The 24469-nt window shown below is 37.2% G+C and overlaps 1 protein-coding gene across 5 annotated transcripts in view; it reads left to right on the plus strand.

Moving 5' to 3' along the window:
* mier1b (mesoderm induction early response 1b, transcriptional regulator) overlaps positions 1–24469 on the plus strand; it is a 170313-nt gene that overhangs the window by 110559 nt on the left and 35285 nt on the right. For all 5 annotated transcript variants that reach the window (XM_058755179.1, XM_058755189.1, XM_058755160.1 and 2 more), the window contains 4 exons: positions 2424–2575; positions 2697–2778; positions 3400–3494; positions 3781–3908. In XM_058755179.1, the coding sequence (XP_058611162.1) occupies positions 2424–2575; positions 2697–2778; positions 3400–3494; positions 3781–3908 (457 nt within the window). The remainder of the gene's footprint in view (positions 1–2423; positions 2576–2696; positions 2779–3399; positions 3495–3780; positions 3909–24469) is intronic.

Raw genomic sequence — 24469 nt, forward strand, 5'->3', positions numbered from 1 at the left:
ACAGGTATATTGAGGGCAAGACAGATGAGTACTCAAGTCAACATGCGTGGTCTTCGATCGGCGAACAATATCCAGAGAGCTTGACAAGGGGGGGTAATCCAATAACGTGAGCAATAATCCAGGCGAGGTGCAAACAGAGTCCGAAACAGCAGGCAAAGGGTTAATCCAAGATACAAAGGCAGAAGATCAAGAGACAGACAACAAAGCAATTACAAATAAACTAGACTAAGACTGGAAATCAGAATGGCTCCGTAAAGCAGCTACCACTAGGAGAGTGATAAACACAGAATACAGGAGACACAACACAAAACAAACACGGAAAGGCTTGGTAAGTAGCTAACACTAGGAGAGTGCTAAACGCTAGACAATATTCGGCAACTAAATCAGGCTCTGAGTGTGTCTTATGTAGTGTGTGTAATAGCTCTTAGGTGAGCATGTGATGGGTGACAGTTGTGTGATCAGTGCATTCAGCTGTGTATGTGTCAGTGCAATGGATGATGGGAAATGCAGTCCAGTGTGGTGTGAGAGTCAATATGATGGAGAGGCGACCTCTTGTGGCAGTCGGACAAAAGACCACAAACCAGATTGGTGACATCAACAGGGCAGATTCAGTACTATGAAATTCACTAAACCCAGACTGAAATGTGTCAAAAATATTAAAAGTACTCAAGTAAGATAAGATCTGAGAATAAACAACTTTTTCCAAAACTTTTGAGATGAAAGATAATTTAGACATGGGTCTATAGTTATTCAGATCGTGCTGATCAAGATGATGCTTTTTTAACAGTGGTTGGACTTTAACATGTTTAAAAGAAGCTGGTACAATTCCATTTGTTAAGGAGCTATTGATAATAGCAGTAACAACTTGACTTAAGGCTGGGAAAGCCTATTTAAAAATCTGAGAAGGCAGAACATCAGAGTGACAAAATGAGGGCTTCATACTAAGAACAATATCATAGATCTGTGAAGGTGACACGGGTCGGAAAATAGATAGGGAGCTCCGATGAGAAGCCATTTCTAGAGGAAAATAATTTTGAGATGGTATGTTAGACCTGATTCACTCAACTTTATGTATAAATTGTTTTTAAAAACGAATGGGCCCCTGAAGCCATGGATATCTGTATCCTTAGGGGAGTAACTGAGTCCAAGGTGGAAGTACAGGTACTATTACAAAGATCAACTAATTCATCAGGATGGACACAAGAGGATAGAACATTCACAGCAGTTGGAATTTGGGTAGATAAATACATGTCAATGAAAGACTTGGCAGTAGAGGAATTAAAACATCTAGAATAATGAGGAGAGTGATGGGATTTAGGCGGAGTACATGGCAATACAGAGTTAAAAAGAACTGGACAGTGATCAGAAATAACAGCATCACATAATTCAATATTATTCACAGGAAAACCACGTGACAACACTAGATCCAAAGTGTGACCCTTCTGATGTGTAGGTCCAGTGACAGATTGTATAAAATTAAGAGAGTCCATAAGACATGAAAACTATTTGACCAGAGGTTTTGAATGACAACAAATATGAATATTAAAGTCACCCAAAATTAAAAGACTATCAGAGCGTGACACTAGAGAAGCCAAGAAGTCAGAAAATTCTTGGATGAAGTCCTTATTAAATTTCAGAGGTAAATTTAATAATTAAAATAAAAACCTATGTTGATCAATTATTGAATACCTCAGGAAACACTGACTATAAATATTTAAACCGGAATATTTTGCTGGCACTGATGAAACGAGAACTGCATCAGTCATAGTATGTTATTTTTTAAAGGGAACATAACACACAGTTTCTGACAATCTTTTTTTTAATCTTGAGTACCTATAGAGTAGTATTGCATCATTAATTTCTCCAAAGAGTCTTTAGTTTTATCAGATTTATGAAAGTCAGATACAGCTATATCACTTCTCTCCGAAAACAGTTGAGCGTGGGTGAAAGCATGTGAAGCTTTTGCGTAGCAATCATCTGCAAGCTGTGACATCAATATATATAAAACAGGAACCAAAACTTCATTGACTTAAACTTTATTTGATTTGTTTTTTAAAAAAACATTAGTCACCAAAATGCCGGGAACAAAACTCGGGGAAAAAAAAAAAAAAACCTTTCTGAAACTTATATGATCCCTGAAGTTTGGATTTCTATATTTCTGTACCAACTCGTTTTTTGAGACTTTGGTCATGTTTAGTATAATAATCCAACTCTTTAACAGTGTAAATAAGTCAGAATGCATGAAATGGCATTAGAAGTCCCCTTTAACTCCTCAATTATTATACATTCTTTTAATTACATGACTGTAATTCTAATCACTTAATGTTCTTGATTTCACATATGGAAATGGTTTACATTTTTGGAGGCATCAGTATGTTACAGTCTTGTGATATGCTTTGAATATGTGAGTTCATAATTTACAGTGTATGAAAATGATGACCAGCTGCTGTGGAATCCTGAAATCCTTACTGAAAATACTGTAGTTGAGTTTCTGTCAGAAGCATGTCGACGGACGGGAGAGGAGACTGGAGTAGATGCTATTCCAGAAGGATCCCACATCAAAGACAATGAGCAGGTGCTAAAGAACTGTCTCTGAGATTGAATAATAATAATAATAATAATGATTGAATCTTTTATTTGTAATCAAATGTCGAACTGTGACTTAATACACAATACAATTTTTTTACTCCCTTCAGGCATTATATGAGTTGGTGAAGTGTAATTTTGATACTGCTGAAGCTTTGCGAAGATTAAGATTTAACGTTAAAGCAGCCAGAGGTGAGCCTTACAAAGTTTGTTAAATGGCATTTTTCTTTCTTTTTCATCATAATGTTTGAAGCAGTAGAAAACATTCACATAATGCATACTGCCAGTGTTTCTGCCACTTAACAGAGCTGTGGCTCTAGACAGAAAGTAATTTATTGGTTAAAACAAATATATTTTTGTTAATGAAAAATATCCTTAGAATATTTTCTGCCACAATCTGGTAACCATGTTTATATGTTCTTTGTACAATACAGAAAAAGTGCTCATGAGATGAAAACATTGACAAGTTGACGTTTCGCGATAAGCCAGTCTGTGTTCCTTCACAGTGCTGTTTGCACTGTTTCCTCTGCAGATCTTTATCAATCCTTCTCAGTGGCAAACTTTAATAAATCTAAACATGGATGTGTTTGCTGAATAAGTGCACTTACGCAACCTCTGTTCCACAATACAGTCTTTTTTTGTTGTTGTTTTAATTGCAAAACATGAGTATAATTTGGAATTAATATAAGGAATTTCACTCTTTTAGCTTTGTGTGTGTGTGTGTGTGTTCCTTAGAAAATTGCAATTAAATGGTTTAATCCATTGACAGCCCTAATCTCTCTCTCTTTTTTTTTTTTTTTTCCTTTTATACAGAGGAACTATCTGTCTGGACAGAGGAAGAATGTAGGAATTTTGAACAAGGTTTAAAGGCTTACGGAAAAGACTTTCATTTTATCCAGGCCAACAAGGTAGTGCTCATCTTATGGCATTATTCACTATAGGTTTAATTTCAGTAGGTAGATCACTTCATTTGCAAAGTCTTATAATGAATGTCAATCCATATTTTCCCCTTCACATTCTTGTATTGACATTTTAATATTTACAAATGTAATGACTAGAAAAATAAAATAACCTGTGGGGTTCAATAATGTGCCTAGCCATTTTCTCTGGTAGATAAGTATATGGATTACTTTGTTACATTTCAAACCTTTTTTTTTTTCTTTCTATTATTGTCATTTTCTTATCCAATTTTAGGTCAGAACAAGGTCTGTCGGGGATTGTGTGGCTTTTTATTACATGTGGAAAAAGTCAGAGCGTTATGATTTCTTTGCGCAACAAACTAGGATTGGAAAAAGGAAATACAACCTTCACCCAGGAGTAACGTAAGTATCTGTGCTAACATATTTTGCCTGTCTTAAAGTAACAAAATAAATGTGATGATTGTTTTTGAACATTTTAGAAGGTTAGATATATACGTCACAAAAATGTATGACCAAAATGCTCTGTAGTAATAATTCTATGAATGCAAACCACAATAACTACTTCAATACTAAATGTGAGAACAACACAGGGAGCTTAGTGAATCTAAGCGTAGTTGAGCTTAACCTGTCTGTCATGGAAAGATAGCTTCCGTGATTATAGTGGGAGTTTTTGCGAGCTTTAGTGATCGTTTAGTGAATGTTCTCTGCATGCTTTCTGTATTATAATTCCAGTTTGTTCTTCATGCTTCTATAATATTCAATTCAATTCAAGTTTATTTGTATAGTGCTTTTTAAGATACAAATCGTTGCAAAGCAGCTTTACAGGAAATTAAGTTTCTACAATATATTTATATATTGTAGAAACTTAAATATATTTAACTTGTGGCAAAATTTAGTAATTCTGTATGTTGTCTGAGGGTTGGCATCCTCCGAGGTCCTCTGAGTGGTTGGCATCATCTCTTCTCAGGTGTTTGGTCATCTCAGATCATTTAAGGGTTGTATCCAGACTGAAGCTTCTGTAATTCCTAGTTACCACGGATGTTAATCCCGTGGCAGAAACAGAGAAACAATAGAGACATAATTAGTGTAGCTGCTGTTCCATCCAAGCAAAAATTATTTGTTCAACCCAAGCTAAAGAATAATAATGTGCGTTTGATCAGATATAACTGCAGTACAAGATTATAAAATGCATTATGTGAATGCTTGGCTAAAGAGATTCTAGATTTAGATTCTAGATTTAAACAGAGAGGGTGTGTCTGAACCCCGAACGTTATCAGGAAGGCTATTCCAGAGTTTGGGAGCCAAATGTGAAAAAAGCTCTACCCACTTTAGTTGACTTTGCTATCCTAGGTACTGCCAAAAGTCCAGAGTTTTGCAACCTTAGGGAGCGGGTTGGGTTGTAGCGTGGTAGAAGACTAGTTAGGTACGCAGGAGCTAAACCATTTAGGGCTTTATAGGCAAGTAATAATATTTTGTAACAGATACAGAACTTAATAGGTAGCCAGTGCAGAGACTGTAAAATTAGGGTAAAATGATCATATTTTCTTGACCTGGTAAGGACTCTAGCCGCTGCATTTTGGACTACCTGTAGCTTGTTTATTGAAGATGCAGGACAACCAGCTAGCAGTGCATTACAATAGTCCAGTCTAGAGGTCATGAATGCATGAATTAGCTATTCTGCATCGGAAACAGGTAACATGTTTCATAGCTTGGCAATGTTTCTAAGATGGAAGAATGCTGTTTTTGTAACATTGGAAATATAATTTTTATATAACTTTAATAAGTTGCTGTCTAATATAACACCCAGATTTTTGACTGTAGAGGAAGCAACAGTATTGCAAATTGTAATCCAAGCGATTCTGTGTACTGTTTTTTGGTCCAATAAGTATTATCTCGGTCTTATCTGAATTTAATAGGAGAAAATTATTGGTCATCCAATCTTTTACATTTTTAACACACTCTGTTAGCTTAGATAATTTAGAAGTTTCATCTGGTCTTGTTGAGATACATAGTTGAGTATCGTCAGCATAACAATGGAAACTAATCCCGTATTTTCTAATAATATTACCAAGGGGCAACATGTATATTGAAAATAGCAGAGGACATAGGACAGATCCTTGTGGTACTCCATACTTTACTGGTGATAATTGAGATGAATCCTTGTTTAAATAAACAAAGTGGTAGTGATCTGACAGGTAGGATCTAAACCATCTTATAGTCTGCCCTTGAATACCCGTATAGTTTTGTAATCAATCTATGAGTATGTCATGATCTATAGTGTCGAACGCAGCACTAAGATCAAGTAAAACTAGCAATGAGATGCAGCCTGGGTCTGAAGCAAGAAGTAAGTCATTAGTAATTTTAAGAAGTGCAGTTTCTGTGCTGTGATAGGGCCTGAAACATGACTGAAATTCTTCACAGAGATCATTTTTTGCAAGATGGAACACAATTGAACAGACACAACTTTTTCTAAAATTTTAGACATAAACAAAAGATTTGAAATGGGTCTGTAATTTGCCAGTTCACTAGGATCTAGTTGTGGTTTCTTGTGGTTTTCTCTGCCCTGAAAATTGAAAATTGAGTGTTTAATCTTATCATTGTGCATTACTGACACTCTATCCTCCAATTTGATACTGTTAAGTGCTTTGACACAATCTGTATTGTAAAAGCGCTATATAAATAAAGGTGACTTGACTTGACTTGACTTAATAAAAGGCTTAATAACCGCCAGCTTGAATGGTTTTGGGACGTGACCTAAAGATAATGATGATTTAATAATATTCAGAAGCGGTTCTTCTGCTACAGGTAACAACTCTTTCAGTAATGTAGTGGGTACAGGATCTAATAGGCATATTGTTGGTTTAGATGCAGTGATAAATTTATTTAGCTCTTCCTGTCCTATAGTTGTAAAGCACTGCAGTTTTTCTTTGGGTGCGATGAATGAAGCTGAAGTACTAGAAGCCGTAGAATCTACATTTGTTATTGTATTTCTGATGTTATCTATTTTATCAGTGAAGCAATTCATAAAGTCATTACTATTAAACTGTGAGGGAATATTTAGATCGGGTGGCATCTGGTTATTTGTTAATCTAGCCACTGTGCTAAATAAAAACCTTGGATTGTTTTGGTTATTTTCTGAGTTTGCGGATATGCTCTGCCCTGGCAGCTTTTAAAGCCTGTCTATAGCTGGACATATTGTTTTTCCACGCAATTCTAAAAACTTCTAAGTTAATGTCCAGCGCTCTCTCCACCCTCAATATCATGACTGAGGTGCCCTTGAGCAAGGCACCGAACCCCCAACTGCTCCCCGGGCGCCACAGCATAAATGGCTGCCCACTGCTTCAGGTGTATGTTCATGGTGTGTGTGCGTGTTTGTTCACTACTTACTGCTGTGTGCACTTAGATCGGTTAAATGCAGAGCACAAATTCTGAGTATGGGTCACCATACTTGGCCACACATCACGTCCTTTCCTTTCCCTTTCCTTTTTTTTCCCTTTACAGCGAAAGTGATGAAAACGAGCACGTAAATGAAGGCGGTACAGACAGAAGGCTGTTTAAATGTTACATGATCTTTCCCAATCATTCTAATACGCCAATGCTTTAATAACATCAGCTGCTTAAAATGATTAAAGTTATCAATGTTACTGATATTTAAAATGGTAAGCAAGCGCTGCTTTGTTTACGTTTCGTATATCTGTGTTTATCTTGTATAACTTTGTTTCGGTTTCTCCTTTTGAATGACGAATATATACTATTGATAGCTGCTGAAATAGACAGTTAATTCCTCTCACGCATGTGCAGAACGCACATGTTAGTTTGAAGTCGGCTGTCGGCTGTAGTCTGTGCGGTGTGTTTGAGTGCAGCTCTTTGGTCCGACGCTGCCGACGCGAGGCAACAACACCATCGGCTTTCGTTGCCGCTAGTTCTTTTAAGTCGGCTTGGTGTGTCCCAGCCTTTAGAGATGTTTCTAGTCATATCGTCTAATACATGTGTATTTATGGGTACACAGAGCAGCTGAGATAAATCAGGCAGGTTATTTGTGAATCTGTCTTTAGTAGCTGGAACAATATTTCTGCCTGGACGATAATGCGGAGCCATATAGTTAATATCAGTAATACGCAGCATGCACCATACAAGGAAATGATCAGTAACATCATCACTTTGAGATATGATATCTATATCAGTAAGATCAATTCCATGTGATATACGGTAATTAAATCTAGTGTATGATTAAAACGATGAATGGGCCCGGACGTTTTGCCTGACTCCAAAAGAGTTTATTAGGTCAGTAAACGCAAGTCCTAACGCATCATTTGTATTATCAACGTGAATGTTAAAATCTCCGACAATTAGCGCTTTATCAACATTAACCAATAGGCCCGAGAGGAAATTTGAAAGGAATTTATTTTGCATATCTGACAGTGTAACATTGAGTAGAAGTATTTAGAATGAGTTAAACCTGTATCCTGTTGTCTGAGTAACATTGAGAATATCACTTGTTGCTACACCGCCGCCACGACCAGTCTGACAGGGCTCATACTTATAACAGTAGCTTGGTGGAGTAGACTCATTTAGACAAATATACCGTATTGTCCCGAATATAAGACGACCCTGATTATAAGACGACCCCCCCTTTTCCAGATGTACCTGTTGGAAAAAGGCTTTTTGAAAACCAAATCTTGTTTTTTGGGGGGGGGGGGTTTCTCTCTCTCTGTAAAACACATTTATTCTTAAATTATTTTCATATTGCATATTTTTCCAATTCTAATTTTTGTTTTGAAAGTATGGTAAATACTGGTAAAATGTACCAACAATGACATTGGAAAATTTTGATATACCATTGAAATAACAGGTAGCCCGTCTGAATTATATAACAATTAGGCTATCCAACTCATAGTAGCCTACCAAAATGTTATTATCAGTAGACGTGAAATCTTATTGTAGTCTTCAAATCTGGGTACTGTCTTATGTTTTAAAATCACTTACAGAGGAAGTTTGGTCCCATCAGGCTAACATACAGTCACGATCATGCTGCTGTAAGCTTTTCTTTTTCATTTGTTTTCATTCGCGATCTTTACAACACACATTACATTACATATTTCATGGCACACTGGTTTTATGCGTTTTTGGCGCCACCGATTGTTGTGGGTGTATTATTGACATGTCAAAGTCTACACCCTGAATATAAGACGAACGCGTTTTTTCAGATGTATTTCCAAGGAAAAAACATTCTTATATTCGGGTCAATACGGTAATAATTTGGTTTAAGCCAGGTTTCAGTCAAACAGAGTACATCAAAACTATTATCTGTGATCATTTCATTTACAATAACTGCTTTGGGTGTGAGTGACCCAATGTTTAGGAGCCCAAGCTTTAAAAAATGTTTTTGTTCATTTATTTAGCATTTTTCTGGTTTAATCACGATCAGATTTTTTCTAGATCCTGCATTAAATTTATATTTTGACCTCACTATTCGGGGAACAGACACAGCCTTTATAGACTGGACAACGCAAGTACTTCTATCATTTAAGTGGGTAGAACAAAAGTCATCATAGCAGTTGTTTAAGAATTTGCTTACTAGTCATATGGAACGTAGCGTCCTGGAGATGTTGTCCGACAGGAGTTCTGCTCTGACTCTGCTGGGGTGCAGGCCATCAGCACGGAAAAGCCTAGGACGCTCCCAGAAAAGATTCCAATTATTAACAATGATCGGTAACACTTTACGGTAAGGGTACATGAATTACCATGAATTCATGCATAAATTAATATGTGAATCATGCATTACTTCATGTATTAATATCTCATGAATTATCAGGAACTAACATGAATTCAAAGTCTTTCATTCATGACTTCATGGATGAACAACACCTTAATTAATACATTAACTAAGGCGAGTACATTATCATGATTTATGATTTATTACGCATAATCATGATGTTTTCTTTGTTCACAAAAAAACAAGGTCTTTACTATCTATTGTGGATAAAGCTATGCTTATGGTACATGATTCAAAAAAGCATTATTTTGTGCATGTAAGACTACTTGAATTATTAAAGGAATATACAAAAATCCACATTACCTCATGCATGCATACAGGCTAGAACAGTATATCAATTAATGTGAGAACTAATGTTTTCATTAAATATGATATGAGTTATCAAGCATGTTCATATCACTTTAGTTGAGGGGCCACACATGATGAAGTCATGAGAAGTTAATGCTTAGTTAATGATGATTACTGTATTTCGATGTTAACAGAATTCACATACTGTGTTCTGTGATTGGCCAATGTACATTTACCTGCAGGCTACTATGAAGAAGATATGAACATGCTTGATAACTCATATCATATTTAATGAAAAACATTAGTTTTAACATTAATTGATATACTGTTCTAGCCTGTATGCGTGCATGAGGTAATGTGGATTTTTGTATATTCCTTTAATAATTCAAGAAAGAAATGTACCATAAGCATAGCTTTATCCACAATAGATAGTAAAGACCTTGTTTTTTTGTGAACAAAGAAAACATCATGATCATGCGTAATAAATCATAAATCATGATGTACTCACCTTAGTTAATGTATTAATTAAGGTGTTGTTCATCCATGAAGTCATGAATGAAAGACTTTGAACTCATGTTAGTTCCTGATAATTCATGAGATATTAATGCATGAAGTAATGCATTATTCATACATTAATTTATGCATGAATTCATGGTAATTCATGTACCCTTACTGTAAAGTGTTACCCAAAGATCAATTTCTGTTCTTTACACCATGACAATAACCATTCGTTTAAAGCAAAAAGTTCAATAATCATATGAGGCTGTATCACCGTTTTTCCATAAATAAACTGAAGTAATGAATAAGTTTGTTATACGCTACTGTGTAAGTTAGGCTGTTAAAATATTTAAGTGTGTGTGTATATAGGGCCCTATGAAATCCGTTTTATTTTTTCCCCAGATTCCGTTTTATTTTTTTTCAAACTCCATATTTTTTTTTCTCTCTCATGTTGTTTTATTTCTACTAAATTCTGTTTAAGGATGTCTAATTATCTGAGTCCATAAAAACAACTTAATTTATAAAAATTTTATTTTTTGCAATAGCCTTATTAAATGTTTTTGTTTTTTTTTTCTCTCAGAAATTCTGTATTGTGTATTTAAATTTTTCTGGTTATCAAATGAAGGCATAAAACTTTAGCTCGTTTAATCAAATAAAAACAAACTTTTTGTTTTTGGCAAACAATTTTAATACTATTAAAATTAAAACATGGGAGAAATATTGTGATTATTCCTTAGAAAAATAATTTTTAATAATTTAGTAGTAGCAGTATGTACGTACGTACGTATGTACATTCTACTACTGCACAATAATATATTTCTGACAATTTATTCCAGTTAAACCAAACTTTTATTTTGACAGGTTGCCGTGAATACATTTATGCTTCTGTGTGTATATGATATGAGCAATTCTGCAGATGTTGTTCATGTATTTATATGAAGGTAAAACAGTAGCAAAACTCGAGAGTTTGCTGATCCGAATGTGAGAACTTGTCACATTAATATTCGTATTTGTAAGTTGAAATTTACACTCGCAGCTCTGATGTGAAAAGCTGAATCTTTCGATTTAAACACACACAATGATCAAAACACCCATGTTTTGAAGTCAAAGTCGCAGATTAATAGTTACAAATGTGCAGAATGACATTCACATAAAGAAAATGACACACACAAATGTGTACGACATATTTACTTTTGCACTTTACTTCAGTTTTGCTGTACAACGTCAAGTCGGCACTTACAACCTCTCAGATCTGGCAGTACAACTTCAAATCCTAGCGCTTTGACTTTTGCTACTCCTTTTGCAGTATTCCTGATGCAAAACTTGTGCACTTGTAAATGCAGATGTGAGAGAGCAGAACCTGGTGGGGCTGGGGTGCTAACGAAGCCATTTTATTGGTCGGGTAAATTTTACCCGTGGTTGTTTTTCAAATGTACATAAGAGATTTTCAATTAAACATTCAAGTCTCCCAGTCATTGACTTTTACTAAAATTGTGTGATTTACAGTCCCCTGTTGTTAAAAATTGTTTAGATAAAACCAGATAAAAAAAATAAATAAAAAAACGGGGCATTTGTACCTATAAGCGCCAGCGGGTCATATTTACCCGCTATATAATGCCTGTATTTTCCCGCTGTCATTTTCTTGCTGCTTGTGTTTTAACATTGTACAGTGCTAGGCAACGCCTTTCACTCACTGAATTAGTGGTTATCAGTTTCATAAATAAAGACAAAATGAGTAAAAGAAGGTGATTTATGGATGCTGAAGAGGTGTAAGAAGCACTATATACCATGAGCGATGGAGAGTCTGATGGTGGGGAGATAAGTAAAGCATCCTGGGTCGGCTCAGCATCTGACAGCTCATATGACAACGATCAAGATATCATATTTATGCAGGGCTGCCAACTCTCAGGCATTCAGCGTGAGACTCACGCAATTGACACTTTTCTCAAGCTCTCCATTTTCTCATGCAGTCAAAAGCACCCTCAGTTAAAGGTGCTGTATGTAGGATTTTGACTATACTAATGCATAAAAATACCATAATATGTTTGCAGATATTTAAGAAACATGCTAAGTTAACATATTTGTTTATCTGATAAACATGCTACAGTCAGTTATTCTCCTTTGAAAATGTGCATTCCGGCCCGGAATGTCTGTGATTGTTATGGTTTGTGAAACCCGCCCACTGCCAGTTTACCCAATTGAATTTCGGCAACCGGGGTTGCCAGTTGGTGGAAAACACAGCTTATTTATCACGTGCACTCATTTCTGTTGGTGTCGTTAAAATGGCAACCTGTGTGTGCATCAAGTCTGAGGAGGAGGGGCCGGGTGAAAAAAACCGTCTCCAATATTTTGAATTTGGACTGCAATACCTAGTTCAACCGGTAGGTGCCAATCCTACATACAGCACCTTTAAAACTATAATAATAGGATATTGGTGAAACAAATTTGGTAAAGGCTCCTGTGCGCATTTGTGTTTGCGCTCTGGAAAGCGTCATGTATATTTACAACGTGTTTTCGTAGTGCTGAGCAATGTAGCCAATCACAGACACAGCTGTTGATTTCTTGAACACCTGTGATTGGTCATTGCGTTCACTCACCTCTAAACTCCAGACTTTTTTCCCCGCACGCTTAAGAATCATCTCGTCCCACCTTCAAATGGTGCTTGATAGTGACTCCCACACCTTATTGGACTGTTCTTTGATACTTTTCAAACATTTTAATTGGTTGCAATAATTTAAAAAAAACATGCACTTAACATGGGGCATAAGAAAAACTTTCCTTTGCCTGAGGGCAAAACTATGCAGTAGAGGGTTAATTAATTGCATTTTAGTATAAAATTACACCACCCACATGTTTATTTCCTTCTACTTCTCGTTGTCAGTGCAGGCTTGTTTAGCTAAATATTGACCCGTTATGAAAAATGATTAGTGGCCTGCATTATAAAACAAACAAAAAAAAAGTGGCATAATACAGTGAAATATGTTCTTTAGCCATATAAAAACAATTGTCATGTGCGTCGGTAAAATTTACCCTCTGGCGGTTTTAGTGTTAACCAATAAAATAATTGTACTACATTTTAGCTCAGTTCTATTAAGTTAATATTTTGAGGAGATTTTGGTACTAAATAATGTGTGCAAGAATTATGAATCCATACCCATGAATGATCCTGTCACGGGTTGCTGGAGCAAGAAGCTCAAAGGAGCACGAAGGAGGCAGATAGTCAAACGAAAAGAGTCTTTAATGAATCCACATAGAAAAATAAGCAAACACAACATCTTAAAACGACGTGAGACAGGACAAAGAAACAGGGGAAAGGCAGGGCTTTTATGATTAATACTGACCCAAACGAGGGACTAATGAGTAAATTAACAAGTAAATTAACAAGGAGCAGGATATATCCCCCTTGAAATGCCCGGAAGGAGTCTGGACGGAACTCAGGAGGAACGGGCTCTGGAGGAGCGGAGCTGGCTGGGACCAGAGGAGACGGAGGAGACGCAGGAGAGCTTTCTGGAACTGACTCAGGAGAGCATCCTGGAGCAGACTCTGGGGAGAGGATGGGAGCCGAGAACTCCAGCGGAAGTGCCATATCCAGGATCTCTGAAATACATGTTGGAGCATACTCTGGGGCTGGAGCCCACAGTTTCTTCTTCTGAATTCTCCTCCTTTGGGCTGAGGAGAGACAGATGGCCGGCGGGCTTGACAGCGGAGCAGCCGGCATTTCTGGGCTGAGGATGATGGTGGAGCTTCGGAGGACACGGGGGGTATTTTGGTCGGGGCAGGCAGTCCGAGCCATTGGTGCGGTATGTGGGGGTTCCTGGCGTGGGGTGAGCTGGCGAGACGCGACGTGCCTCAGAGGGTACTGGATGACGAGAATGAAACTTTACCTTAATTTCTTCAACTTCAAAATTGGAACTGTTTAAATAAAGAACAAGATTAATCAGCTCAATCAGAGGAAAATCACACATGGGAAGATCGCAGCGGATCATCTCGTCATCCAGCCAAAGCTGAATAACACCAAGAGCGGCGTCGTGCCAGCTCAGCTGGTTAGTAAGCTTGAGCAAATCCTCCACATCCTTCCAACTGCTGACCGGCATGCCGCAAACCCCACAACTTGTCCTCAGCAGTCATCCTTTAGGTCCTGTCTTCTGTCATGGGGTTGCTGGGGCAAGAAGCTCAAAGGAGCACGGAGGCGGCAGATAGTCAAACGAACAGAGTCTTTAATAAATCCACATAGAAAAATAACGACATGAGAACAGAACAAAGAAACAGGGGAAAGACAGGGCTATAAATACTGAACCAAACGAGGGACTAATGAGTAAATTAACAAGGAACAGGTGATCAGAATGATAATCAGGGAACTAAGGAAAACTAGGTCAGGGCAGGTAGAACAGAAAACACAATGAAAAATATAGCGTTAACATAGCCGATAATCGACATACTGTTTCGCGCGAAAATCAAAATTTCAACTTTTTCTTGATAATTATTGATATTCAGTGTCCAGACAATTTTTCTGCAGTGGTTTGGTTCCGATCGGGTGAAAAACCTAGGACTAGTTCGCAAAAGTAGGTCTCAAATATAGCTCAATTTTGCGAAAAAAACGTGCGTCGTAGAGAAAATCCGTCACAATTCATATTCTTTCGGACAAACCGAAGGATCGCAACGAAGTTATAATTTCGAGTCTACGACAAACGGTGTACAAGCTACGGCCAAAAATGTCTGAAATTTTAGTTTTTTGCGCTGTAGCGCCACCGTTAGGCCGATTGGGGCGAGGCTTTGCGTCTGACGAGAAGGCCGGACTACTACAATCTGACCAAGTTTCAGCACAATCAGTTTTAGGGAAGAATAATAATAATAAAAAATATCCTAACAAATACAATAGGATTTCAATGCACTACGTGCTTGAACCCCTAATAAAAATCCTAACAATTACAATAGGGTTTCAGCACTGCGTGCTCGAACCCCTAATAAAAATCCTAACAGATACAATAGGGTTTCAGCACTTCGTGCTCGAACCCCTAAATATAGCTGCGAGCAGCAATTACCGGGATTCGAGCCTTAAAGGGATAGTTCACCCAAAAATGAAAATTCTGTCATCATTTACTTACCCTCAAGTAGTTCCAAACCTGTATGAATGTCTTTGTTCTGCTGAACACAAAGGAAGATATTCTGAAGAATGTGGGAAACAGAGCAGTTCTGGGGCACCATTGACTTCCATAGTATTTATTTTCCTACTATGGAAGTCAATGGTGCCCCAAAACAGCCTGGTTACAAACTTTCTTCAAAATATCTTCCTTTGTGTTTGGCAGAACAAAGAAATTCATGCAGGTTTGGAACTACTTGAGGGTGAGTAAATGATGACAGAATTTTCATTTTTGGGTGAACTATCCCTTTAAGGTGGTATAATTGTAGGGTCTAGGTCAACCTGGATGTATAGCTGACAGTTAAACACCTTGAAAATAGACAATAGGCTTACAGACACAGACATACACACACACACACACACACACACATAGAAACGAAACGGTTAAACTATCATATGAATAATCAATAAGCATTCTTACACACACTCACACACACAAGGACATACATGCACACACATTTTGCTGCAGATATAGATATTTCCAATAAATGATAGCTGACAAAACTTATTGCAAGTCTTCTCTTTTTAAGAGTTCATGTCATTTTCAGGTTTCATTGTAATTATAATCTGTCATAATTGTAAAAACTGATATGTCTGTATGAACAAAATGGTAAACTTTGACTTAATGTGATTTTAAATGTTATAACAGTGATTTTATAATATCTCCATGAGTAAAGCTATGAACAGTTCTGTTTGAGACCATTAGTAGTCTTCCGCTGCCATCTAGTGGTTATAAATAGCCATTTCTCATACAACACTGTGTTTTGAACCTTTATAACCATTATAGTGGTATTTTTTGCCAAATAATTCACAAACATGAAAAGGTTAAACTGTTACATTAATCCTCAATAAGCATGCTTACAGAAACAGACACACACATACAAAAACATACATGCACACACATTTTGTTGCAGATATAGATATTTGAAATAAATGATAGGTGACAATAGTTTTTGCAAGTCTTCTTTTTTTAAGAGTCTATATTTCTCTGTGATCATAATATGGCAAAATTGTAAAACCTGGCATGACAAAATGGTAAACTTGAATTAAATGTGATTTTAAATATTATAACAGTGATTTTATAATATCTCCATGAGAAAAGCTATGAACAGTTCTGTTTGAGAGTTTAATAAGCCCATTAGTGGTCTTCCGCTGCCGTCTAGTGGTTATAAATAGCCATTTCTCATACAACACTGTGTTTTGAGCCTTTATAACTATTATAGGGGTATTTTTTTGCCAAATAACACATACTCACAAACATGAAAAGGTTAAACTGTTACATTAATCTTCAATAAGCATGCTTACAGAAACAGACACACACATACAAAGACATACATGCACACACATTTTGTTGCAGATATAGATATTTGAAATAAATGATAGGTGACAATAGTTTTTGCAAGTCTTCTTTTTTTAAATCTATATTTCTGTGTGATCATAATATGGCAAAATTGTAAAAACTGACATGACAAAATGGTAAACTTGAATTAAATGTGATTTTAAATGTTATAACAGTGATTTTATAATATCTCCATGAGAAAAGCCATGAACAGTTCTGTTTGAGAGCTTAATAAGCCCATTAGTGGTCTTCCGCTGCCATCTAGTGGTTATAAATAGCAATTTCTCATACAACACTGTGTTTTCTGGGTATTCTGGGTATATAGTTCGCTACACCCTTTTATTAATGAACCCGTTACAGCTAACCAAGCCACAAAATTCAACATTTTTTCGATAATTATTGATCTAGAGAGTCCAGAGAACATTACTATAGTGGTTTGATCGAGATTGAGCGAGAAACCAGGGACTAGTTCACAAAAGTAGGTTTTTAACATAATTGTGAATAATTAATGAACGATTTGATTTACAGCATTAGTCCAAGAGGCAAAGTTGTTCAGAATGAGGAGATCTATCATATTATATGAATATCTAGTGTTTGTGTGAAAATATGAAATATGTTCTACAATTTGAGGTCCTTTTCTATAGAAATGTGCTGTTTTTGAGGCCTTTTTGACTGTTATAGCGCTACCTATGATCCGATCTCCATGAAACTTTGCATACTTGTTAAGAGTCATATGACACATGTTTTCAACAAGTTTCGTAAAGTTTTCTCTTTTCGTTTTGGTTTTATAGGCTTTGGGGTATATTTGGCCAGGCCCCTTTACTAAATGACCGCATTAAAGCTAACTGAATTACAAAATTCAACATTTTTCCCCGTCTCCTCGTTCCTGGTTCCCGTGCTCCCCGTGAGCTGTGACAGTTATAAACACAGTGTTGTATGAGAAATTGCTATTTATAACCACTAGATGGCAGCGGAAGACCACTAATGGGCTTATTCAACTCTAAAACAGTAGTGTTCATAGGTTTTCTTATAGAGATATTATAAAATCACTGTTATAACATTTAAATCACACTTAATTCAAGTTTACCATTTTGTTCATACAGATAAATCAGTTTTTACAATTTTGCCATATTATGATCACAGAGAAACCTAAAAATGACGATATAAACTCTTAAAAACAGAAGACTTGCATAAAATATTGTCACCTGTCATTTATTTCAAATATCTATATCTGCAACAAAATATGTGTGCATGTATGTCCGTGCATGAGTGTGTCTGTGTGTGTGTGTGTGTATAAGCAAGCTTAATGATTATTAATATATAGTTTATTTTATTTCTATTTGTGTGTGTGTGTGTGTTTCTGTGAGCCTATTGTCCGTTTTTGATGTGTTTCACTGTCAGCTATACATCCAGGTTGGCCTAGACCCTAAAAGCATACCACTTTAGGCCTTAAAATGCTTGAATCTGCTATATTTTACCATTCACCTGCACTCCATCTGTAATCACTCACACCTGACCGTCATCAGGGAATCCTCCTCACCTGTTGTCACTAATCAAGCTCCCTATAATACTTCACTCAAGTCATACCCTCATTGTCTGGTCTCCAGGTTACAAGCTCCTCATCTGTCTGATCACTTACCTGCTAGATCTCTGCAGAGGTGGACAGTAACGAAGTAAATTTACTTGAGTATTGTACTTAAGTACACTTTTTGAGTATCTGTACTTTACTTGAGTATTATTTTTTTCTGGAAACTTGCGACTTTAACTTCACTACATTTGAAAGACAAATATTGTACTTTTTACTCAACTACATTTATATCAAGGTCCCCAAGTAGAAAGTCGTTATATGTAGCAGTTTTTACAGTGTGTGCATTTTCAGATTCACTGAACCCTTTTTTTCTGCGAAGATCCGGCCTGCGATCTGCCAGGACCTTCCTGTGTTGCCAAGTCTTACAGTATTTCTAAGCCTGCAGTTTTCCGCCTAGCTTTGAATGGACATTTGGCTGATCTTTGTTATGCAAATCTGGCAACCTCGGGATCTTCCCCGCTAAACTAATGTAAACGTCTGCGCTACTGCAAGCTAAAAGCGCTTTAAAAAGGCATGTGTTAACTCATTAAAGCCCTTTGGAAAATGAACCATGTTTTTACTATAGTAACCATAACTATGGTATTTGCAGTAAAATCACAGTATCCACAAATTTACTATTATCTCACTATAGTAACCTATAGTTTGTTTTCTTTTCAATGTTTGCTTTGTTTGCCTAAAATGAACCATATCATAGACTTCAATATCTCTTTGAAAAAGAACTTTGAACTCATTATAATACTTGTTTAAAAGTTACAATGTAGCTGTAGGAGTGTTAGATAAAAATAAAGATGATTATCTTCATTCAGTTGTTCCATTTCTATAGGTTTTGTAACATAAAAGCTCTTAATTCCAAAGATAACACAAGCTAATCAGTGTATTCAGTAGATTGCATTAGTGGCATATGGTATTATAAATATACAACAATGCGACAATAAAAAAATGCATTTACTTTTCACTTTTGATACTTAAGTACTTTTAAAAACATGTACTTCCGTACTTTCACTTAAGTAAAAATCTGTCTTTACAACTTTCACTTGTAGTGGAGTAGTTTTTGACCAGTGGTATCTGTACTTTCACTCAAGTAAGGAAGTTGTGTACTTTGTCCGCCTCTGGATCTCTGTGGCTCCATGGATGTCTTCCTCCCGTTGATTCCACTAAGAGGGAGAGATAAGGATGTCTCAGTTTATTGAGCTTCTTTGAACTCTGAGTTATTTGCACTTACCTTTTGGTGCTGTCTTCAGTTTAGTTAATAAAGAAGCTCTCACCTGACTTACCCTTGTGTGCCTCTCCCTCCATTATGTGACAGCCAGAAAGATAATATTCAAATTTAATGCCATGATTTAACCACTAGATGCCCTTATGGCTGTTTAATAAATACACGCATTTAGCTCAAAAGTGTATTGCTGGTCATAACTGCTTATTTATTTTAGGTTTTGCTTTTTAATGTACTTTTAGACATTATCAAACACTTGATTTTTATAAGTTATATATATATATATTTTTGTTTTAATTTTAAAAAGGTTCATTACTGACATGCCAGTGTTATTTTATGACATTCACATAAGCATACAAATATTAATAAAGGGAAGTAAAGAGTTATGTCACGACTCTCGTACAGTGATATTACTCTCTGCAATATGCCGTAGTGTATACATATGAAAGATGTTGCATTATTTGTCTACCAGATAAGACAAGATGAACCCCAACCACACCCCGGTTCTGGACTCTCGTACAGCGATATTACTCTCTGCAATATGCCGTAGTGTATACATATGAAAGATGTTGCATTATTTGTCTACCAGATAAGACAAGATGAACCCCAACCACACCCCCGGTTCTGCTCTCTCACATCTGCATTTACAAGTGCACAAGTGAGTTTTGCAACAGGAACGCAAAAGGGGTAGCAAAAGTCAAAGCGCTAAATTGTACTGCCAGATCTGAGAAGTTGTAAGTGCCGACTTGACGTTGTACAGCGAAACTGAAGTAAAGTGCAAAAGCAAATACGCCGTACACATTTGTGTGTCATTTTGTTTATGTGAATGTCATTCTGCACATTTGTAACTATTAATCTGCAACTTTAACTTCAAAACATGGGTGTTTTGTTCATTGTCCGTGTGTGCAAATCGAAAGATTCAGCTTTTCACATCAGAGCTGTGAGTGTAAATTTAAACTTACAAATACGAATATTAATTATGAGAAGTTCTAACATTCAGAACAACAAGCTCTCGAGTTTTGCTACTGATTTGCCTTCATATATTTATGTCCTCATTTAGTGAGACGACAGACGCTGAAATCACCGTGAGTGTCACACGTGCTTCAGTATGTGTGTAGTAAACAAAACCGCGCGTCTGCTCCATTCACTAAGCTTGTAGTCGTTGTTGCTGTGGCAGTTTCCAAACTCCCCAAACTCGCTTCTTGAAGAACTTCCTTGTTTCTCCTTAGAACCTAATTTTGCAACAACATCTTTACACAAGGTCTTAGGAACAGGTCGACCACACCACTTAGCACACTCTTTGTCTTGGAGAGAACCTTTTATTCCTTCCCTGAGAAGGCGGGGTTTGCAAGTTGGCACCTTTCAGATCCGGCATTCAGTTTGGCTGATGCTGTCCGAGGTGGCCATGGTATGGCCTCTCTCTGGCATGAGGTCTATTTGCATAGCTTAAAGTCCACATTTTCAAAAATGTCTCTAAAATTTTTCCTATGCATAATTCACTTTCCAAACCAATTCCAGATTAACCTACACATTGTGCTGAAAATATGAAGACCAGACAACAATGGGTAATGCTGAGCATTGACCCCTGCATTCATATATACAGTTTATACATTAATAAGTAATGTTGCATACCTTATTGTATCACACACAGCACTCATTGAGTATATAAAGTTCTGTAAGTGGATATGAGGAAGGTTTAGTCAGTTTTGTGTGAATGCATGTGAAGATGCGTTTTTCCTTTTGTGGCTTTGGCCGCATGGCAAAACTGTGAGGGGAGTTTATGATCATTCATACTTTGATAAGAGTAAGGGAGAACAAAGCAGTTCCTGGGTGGGGCTTACAGTATGACAATGTTAACCCCCCTCTTCACAAGGTAAAACGATTGTTCACACTTAGGTCTCAAGAATGAAGAACTGCGATCAGTGAAAGACCACATGGTGATTGGATGAGTCTTTGATCCATGAAATGCTGACATCTTTATCCTTCCACAAATGATAAGTTTGAGGGACACTAAGGCAGTTCTTTCATGGGGGTTACTGCATGTTAATGTTAACTCCCCTCTCCACAAGAGGTAGTGTTGTTATCTTAAAACAAAAGGCATCCGTTGTTGTCCACGGAGTCTGATAACATAAGAATATAACGTTTCACACGTGGTATGGAAAGGAATCTTGCCCTCTTGACCGTTATTCACTACACAGAACATGCCGGATTCATATTTAAAGCCTTTTTGCTGCTTAATATTTACAGATAATGGTCCATTTCGCAATTTAATTGAAGTGTAATGACCTACTTTTGATCAATTCATCCAAATTTTGATTTGGTTAAACGACTTCTTTTGTGATCTGGCGCTATATAGAAAATAAAATTAAGTTGACCTTCAAGGAGGGGGCGGGGGGTGCCCCGAATATAATGGCAGAGGAACTCACAGGTGTTGTTCCTAAATATCTAAAACATGCAACCATTAAACCCTTGCTTATAAAAACAAAAAACAAATCTTGACCCATCCATTCTCTCCAATTATAAACCTATTTCAAACTTATCTTTTATTTCTTAGAGAAAGTTGTTTTGAACAACTGCAGAGTTTTCTGGAACTAAATAGTGTTTTTGAAGAATTCCAATCCGGGTTCAGAAAATATCACAGTACTGAGTCAGCTTTGTTAAAAGTTTTTAATGATATTTTGTTGTCTGTTGACTCAGGGGATTCTATGATACCCTTATTCTTAAGCCCGGTACACACCAAGCCAACGGCGACAAACTAGTGGCGACGAAAGCAGACTGCGGGGTCGGCTCACATCGGCAGCGTCTGGGTCCAAAGTTGCCCTGACACACCAAGCCGATGCTCGACACCCGACGGCCAAGTAGCACGTCTGTTCTGCGCCTTTTTTTGCGCACTGGTTTGCCAGCTGAACAGCCAATCAGAATGATCAGATGGCCCGACTGACTGACGAGCTCCGATGCCGATTCAACATGTCGAATTGGCCAAAAAAAGGCCGACGAGGACCAACCTCAGCCGACGGCGCGGAACACACTGAAAAAACTTAGTCGGCCGACTGTCGGCTTGATATGTATAGAGCTTTAGCTGTAAGTGCTGCCTTTGATACTAGGGGTGTAACGATAAATCGATTAATGGATCGATTCTGTGATTTTTCTAATGCGTCGCGATTCTCTCTTGAATCGATTCTGAACTTAGTTTTTAACAGCAGATGGCGCTGTAGGCTAGTTTTTAACTGCACACTCAAATGCTCACGAAGAAGACGCTTGTGCGTTCAACTGAGTGGTTAAATGTACTTGCACCTCTGCTTTTATGATGCAAGATTAATGCAAACACAACCCACTGTGAACTTGTCATTCGCTTCAACCTTTTTGAACTTTATGAATGATTATTTTAAGTTCAAGGAACTGAAAGCAAGCTGTTTCTAAAGCACGCAGTGCCACCTGCTGTTAAAACTAAGCTCAGAATCGATTTCAGAGAGAACTGCGATGCATTAGATTAATCAATTTATCGTTACACCCCTACTTGATACTGTGGATCACAGAATTCTTATCTCATGACTTGAACAATGTGTCGGAATTGAAGGCAGTGCTCTTAATTGGTTTAAGTCCAGTTTGAATGATAGTACTTTTTCTGTTTGTCTTGACAGGTTTTCTTGTTTTTTTTTTTGTTTTGGATTATGGAGTACTTCAGGGCTCCAATCTGGCTGCTGTTTTGTTTTCGTTGGATATGCTTCCTTTGAGTACTATTCGTTAATTTCACTTTTACGCTGATGACACCCAAATTTATTTTCCCTTAAAGAAAAATGACAAAAAAGGTTTTAGCTTAAGCATGCTTGTCTGATATTAAGTCTTGGTTTTCATAAAATTTAAAATAAAATCTTAATGAAAGCAGAACTGAGGTTATTGTGTTTGGGCCCACATGTGTGTCAGGTGCTTTTGATGGTGACCTGGGAGATTTGGTCCCCTGTGTAAAACACATTTTTGATTCTGCCCTCAAGTTTGATAAACCGATAAATGCTGTAGTTAAATCTATTTTTTTTCCCCATCAAGATTATTGTCTAAGGCCATATACTTTAAAAAAAAAAGATGAATGACACACCTTCACTCTCTTCCATTGAAGAAAAGCGAAGTCGGCAATGTTCCAATAGGGTGCGGACATATTGCGCTGATTTGGGACCAGAGTCTGCGCAGTATTGAACTCGGGACCCGAGTCTTCGCAGTAGTGAGTGAAGTGGAGCCGTGTCCCACCCACACTCCTGCAGAGTAGATCGCAAGCACACGCCCCTGACCTTTTTTTAATTAGCCTGACTGCTCCAATTTTTGTCTGCTGATTGCCGTACAAGAGGCTTGTTTTAAAACAATATAAATACACCTCCAATCTCCTCCTGAAGGTCCCAAAAAAGTCCTTTGGCACCTCAGTTCGCTCAGAGAAGCTGTCAATCTCAGCTATCAATTGCCACTTTTCCACCAAATTACCTGGAACAATTTCTCCCAGGAACATTTTTTCCCCAGACCTGTTGCTGTCTGCATTTCCATCACAGCCTAAAGTACCGTGAAGATTAGGCAAATTGTCTGGTGATGTAGGACTGCGCGCGACTGCTCCAGTCCAGGGCCGTTTCTCAATACCAAGTACACAAATTTCGGACTAATTATGCAAATGGGACAGCAGCACACATGATAACATCAGTCAGCTCGCCTTGGCTACTGGAATTTTCCTCACTGTATAAATACAATAAGACGAAATGTGATATCAAACACCACTGCCTCTTTTCGTTTTCATTTAAACATATTAATAGCCACAGAAATGTAGTTCAGGGAACGTACATACATTATAATGAAACAAAATATTATATAATACAGCAATGCCTTTTTTCATTTATTTTAACATATTAATAGATTAATAGAATAATAGAAAAAAGACCAAAGATTACCTGTTAGATTTACCCAAAACGAATTATACCGTATCTCATGTTCAACCATTACAGCGACATCAGAGCCAGCGGCAAATGTCAGAAGGACTAGCCGAGGTTAGGCTGTTCTCTGCGGGATACATGAGAACTGAGTGCCCGGTGATCGCCTGGAGCTCACATCTCCGAAATTGGCAAAGCACAATAAGTAATATTTGAA

Source organism: Onychostoma macrolepis, chromosome 02 (assembly GCF_012432095.1).
Source record: "Onychostoma macrolepis isolate SWU-2019 chromosome 02, ASM1243209v1, whole genome shotgun sequence".
NCBI lineage: Eukaryota > Metazoa > Chordata > Actinopteri > Cypriniformes > Cyprinidae > Onychostoma > Onychostoma macrolepis.